This window comes from Aplysia californica, unplaced genomic scaffold (genome assembly GCF_000002075.1).
Source record: "Aplysia californica isolate F4 #8 unplaced genomic scaffold, AplCal3.0 scaffold00047, whole genome shotgun sequence".
NCBI classification, from domain to species: domain Eukaryota; kingdom Metazoa; phylum Mollusca; class Gastropoda; order Aplysiida; family Aplysiidae; genus Aplysia; species Aplysia californica.
This window is the reverse complement of record NW_004797317.1, coordinates 1,462,135-1,465,953: the sequence shown is the minus strand read 5'-3', so window position 1 is coordinate 1,465,953 and position 3,819 is coordinate 1,462,135. Positions and strand designations below refer to the sequence as shown.

Below are 3,819 nucleotides of genomic sequence, written 5' to 3'. Positions count from 1 at the left end.
GGGGGGGGGGGGGGGGGGGGGCAGTGATTGTCTTTTCTTTGTTCCATCTATTAAAAAGCACTGCGAGGTGAAGATGACTATGGGGTAATGGGGAAAGCTGACAGAAATAATAGGGGGCAGGTCAGAAAGTGTTCAGATTCCTAATATATACTAATTACGCACACACAAAACACACAAGCAAACAATACACGCACGCACACACACGCATGCACACACATTACAGACAGACAGACAGGCAGACAGGCAGGTAGATAGACAGGCAGATAAATACTTTATGCAATCACTCATTATTTTCAGTATTTCGTTCTAACCTCGTTTATAAAGCAACAACAAGTTTACAAACCAAACTGATTATCTTTCATTATCTCTCCTCCCCCCACTCCCCCCCATCCCCCAATACCTTCACGTGTAGGTGGTTAACGGGTGCTCTGGTGTGGTTTGCTTCTTCTTTCCTATGAAACATCTATCGTCCTTATCTCCCCTTCTTCTTTTTTATATTTGTTACTCTCTTGTACAACCACTAATCTTCTGGCACTCATATAACCTTATGCAGTTGTGAACGCCGTAAACCTCAACTAAAACTTTTTAAAAAAATACCTTTGCGTTCCAGGGACCCATCAGGATCCGCCCCTCTCTCGCCCGGCTCCAGCTATGGCAGTCAGAACTCCATACAGATCGACTCGGGCTTCAAGACTGCTCCAAGGGGTGGCAGCAGCAACAACAGCGGCAGCAACATCGTGTTCAGCAGCGGCAACGCTACCCCCAACTACAGCACCACACCGCGCAACTACGGCTCTCAGATCCAGCAGTCTCAGCCTCAGTACGGCACGCGGATCGAAATACAAAGAGTTGCCCCCTCTCAGCCGCAACAACAACAACAGCAGCAGCAGCAGCAGCAGCGACAGCAACCTCAGAGAAGCTTCAGCAACAATTACAGCAACGACTACAACGACAGCGGCGGCGTGAGCTTCCCCGACTACACACTGGCGTACAAGCAGCAAGGTCCTGTACACGACTCGCCGGGCGGGCCCGTGGATCTGCGCGGAAGTAGCGGGGATCTCCACTACGGCGGCGGTGGTGAGCCGGCCAGCCAGCCGAGCCAGCCTCCTCAGAATATATCCTACAGCACGCAGTCCCTTCCTAGAGGTATGGGCGGATACAACAACAGCAACAACGCGGCTGCTGACAGGGATGCCTTTAGCGGGTTCGGCGGACCTCCGGCTTACGAACCTCGATCCTACAATGCCCCACAGCCTTCTTCCTACAGTCCCGGCTACCCCGGGGACAGCAACAGGGCAAACAGCAGCGTCGGCTTCAATACTGGAATACCTTTCCAGGCTAGTCAACCACAGCAGCAGCAGCAGCAGAGACAACAGCCACAGCAGCAGCCTCAGTCCTACGCCAGCCCAGCTGTACAACAGGCGTCCTACCAGCCGTCGCCCTCCTACAACAACGCGCCACAGAGCTACAACACCCCAGGAAGCGCCGGGCCCATGAGTCCTCAGCCTTATTCGAACCCCATGAGCCCGCGCAGCCAGCCAAACGTCCAACCAGCATTCAGCAATAGCGTGGACAGACGCCAAGCTCCATCACCTTACGGCGGCAACGTAGACACCGGTACGCCGTCCAGCAACTTCTACCAGAGCAACAAGCAACCGTCTTCGAATTACGGCGGTAACGACAATAGCTTCAGAAGCGGTGGTTTCGACCAGTCCAACCTTCACGGGTCTGGAAGCAACATATATGCCACCCTGCCTCACACGAAACCGTCCTCGTCATACGGAAGCCCCGCCAACAACAACAACAACAACAATAACAACAACAACAGCAACACCCCCAGAGTGGCGACAACGGCAAATTTCAACCTTTACAACAGTGCCCCCCAGCCCTACTCTGCGCCAAAACCTTTCACGCCGACACAGCCAAGCAACAACTTCTCCCCCACACCGTCCTACACCGCCAATAACAGCGCCCCTACCCCCTATTCGCCGGCGCCCTACTCTGCAGGCCCCAAGCCCTACCAGAGCCCAATGTCGCCTGTGTCCAGCTCCGGTCAGCAGCAGCCTCTGACACGCCGGGTCAGTTTTGACCAGAGTGTCCCCGACAACAGCGGCTCCTCTTTCAGTCCAAGAGGCTACCACGTCAAGTCTCCCCCACCACCCCCCGCCCCGGTCCCGGCCCCCTACACCCCCGTCAGCCCCGGATACGGGCAGCACGACGCCGACTTCCCGAGCCCTCCTGGAATCACCGACTTTGGAGCCCCGCCACAGCCTCAGCCGTCCTTCTCCCGCCAGTCGTCCAGAGGAAACAACCCCTACTCTTCGCCCTCTCCCTACGGTGCGCCCCCTGGTGGACCTATGAGCCCCAGTTCGGGCACCGGAAGTGGGTACGGTCAAGGATACGGCGCCAACAGAGGTTACGAGCCCGTGGGTGTAAGTTCGGGCATGGACAATCTAAATTTAGGTTCACCAGCGGCGTATGAACCTCCACCCCCTCCCGCACCGGTGCCACCCCCACCTCCCCCTCCTCCGCCACCACCGTCAGGGCCCCCACCTCCCCCAGCCCCTCCCCTCAACAACTGGAACCCCACTCCGTACAGAAGGCCAAATACACAGGTGAGCATGCAGCCTCGTCCTCTGATTGATCCAGACTGGGAGAGTATCATTGATCACCTTTGTAGTTTAATTTCATTTTCTTATTTAAATACTGAGATGCACCTTAGCATAACAGTTTCTATTTCAATTCAAATATTGAGATACTGATTGGCTTTTCGAATATCCGCTTGAAGTGCATGACCCTTAGCCTTAAGGGTATGCACATGGGAAGAAAAACAAATGTAATGTCCTTTAGGTGGGAAAGGCATAGTACCACTTAAAATTAATCTTGATGCTGTGATGCTACTCCATTGCAGTCCTTTTCAAGAATAAGTAGTGTTCAATGAAGCCTTTTCAAAGAGAATGGTTAGTCAGTTTCTTTTTTAAGTTCTTTCAACAATTTCATGAGTACTTTAGATGATGGTTGTACTTCAGAGGCAGTTTTTTCTTTTAAAAAATCTCCTTTTAAAAAAACGTGTTAGTGATTGTAAAGAGTAAAACGAATCTGCCTTTACTCTTAAAGAACTCTCTCAGTCTGTGAATTGTGCTTCCATTACCTTGATTGCACGTTTCATCTTTGAGTAAAGATATCACAATGCTATCCTTAGTGAGTGCATATATGTATCACCATCCTCTCGGGACCCACCAGAACACAGCGAAAGCTGACCCCCCCCCCTCCCACCTCACCCCTCAGATTTACCTCTTTTCCATACTTGTCAACTATATTATTTTATGGATATTTCTAACATTCCCACGAAGCTCTTGTTTCCTTCCTTCTACCCTTCCTTCCTTCCTTCCTCCATCCCATCCTTCCTTCCATCCTTCCTCCTTGCCCTCCATCCTTCACTTCTCTTTAACTTCCATCCACCCCCCCTACCTTTCTTCCTTCCTTCTTTCCTTCCTTCCTTCCTTCCAGTCTTGTGCTCCTGCAGCGATTGTCCAGAACTGACGACCGATCTCCATCCGCCGTCTGATCTTTTTCCTGCAGTACTATGTATGAACCCCCCCCCCCCCAAATCTGCACGTCTTCTTCTCTCAGCATACGACCCATATTATTATATGTATGGTTTCTTCATCTCCCTGTACCTGGCAGCCCATCCTTTGCCGCCTTCTTCAGTTATATATGGTGTGCCCCTCTTCTGTACATGCCCATAGTAATATCATTATTATTTCGATATCACGTCACATCTCTCTCTCTCTCTCTCTCTCTCTCTCTCTCTCTCTC

General features: G+C 51.8%; 1 protein-coding gene across 1 annotated transcript in view; it reads left to right on the top strand.

Annotated features, from left to right (window-relative positions):
- The window catches only part of LOC101848098 (trithorax group protein osa), a gene marked incomplete in the record, with an annotated part of 81,605 nt that overhangs the window by 52,600 nt on the left and 25,186 nt on the right, over positions 1-3,819 (top strand). The window contains 1 exon segment of the mRNA XM_035968253.1: positions 611-2,615. Coding sequence (XP_035824146.1) covers positions 611-2,615 — 2,005 coding nt within the window.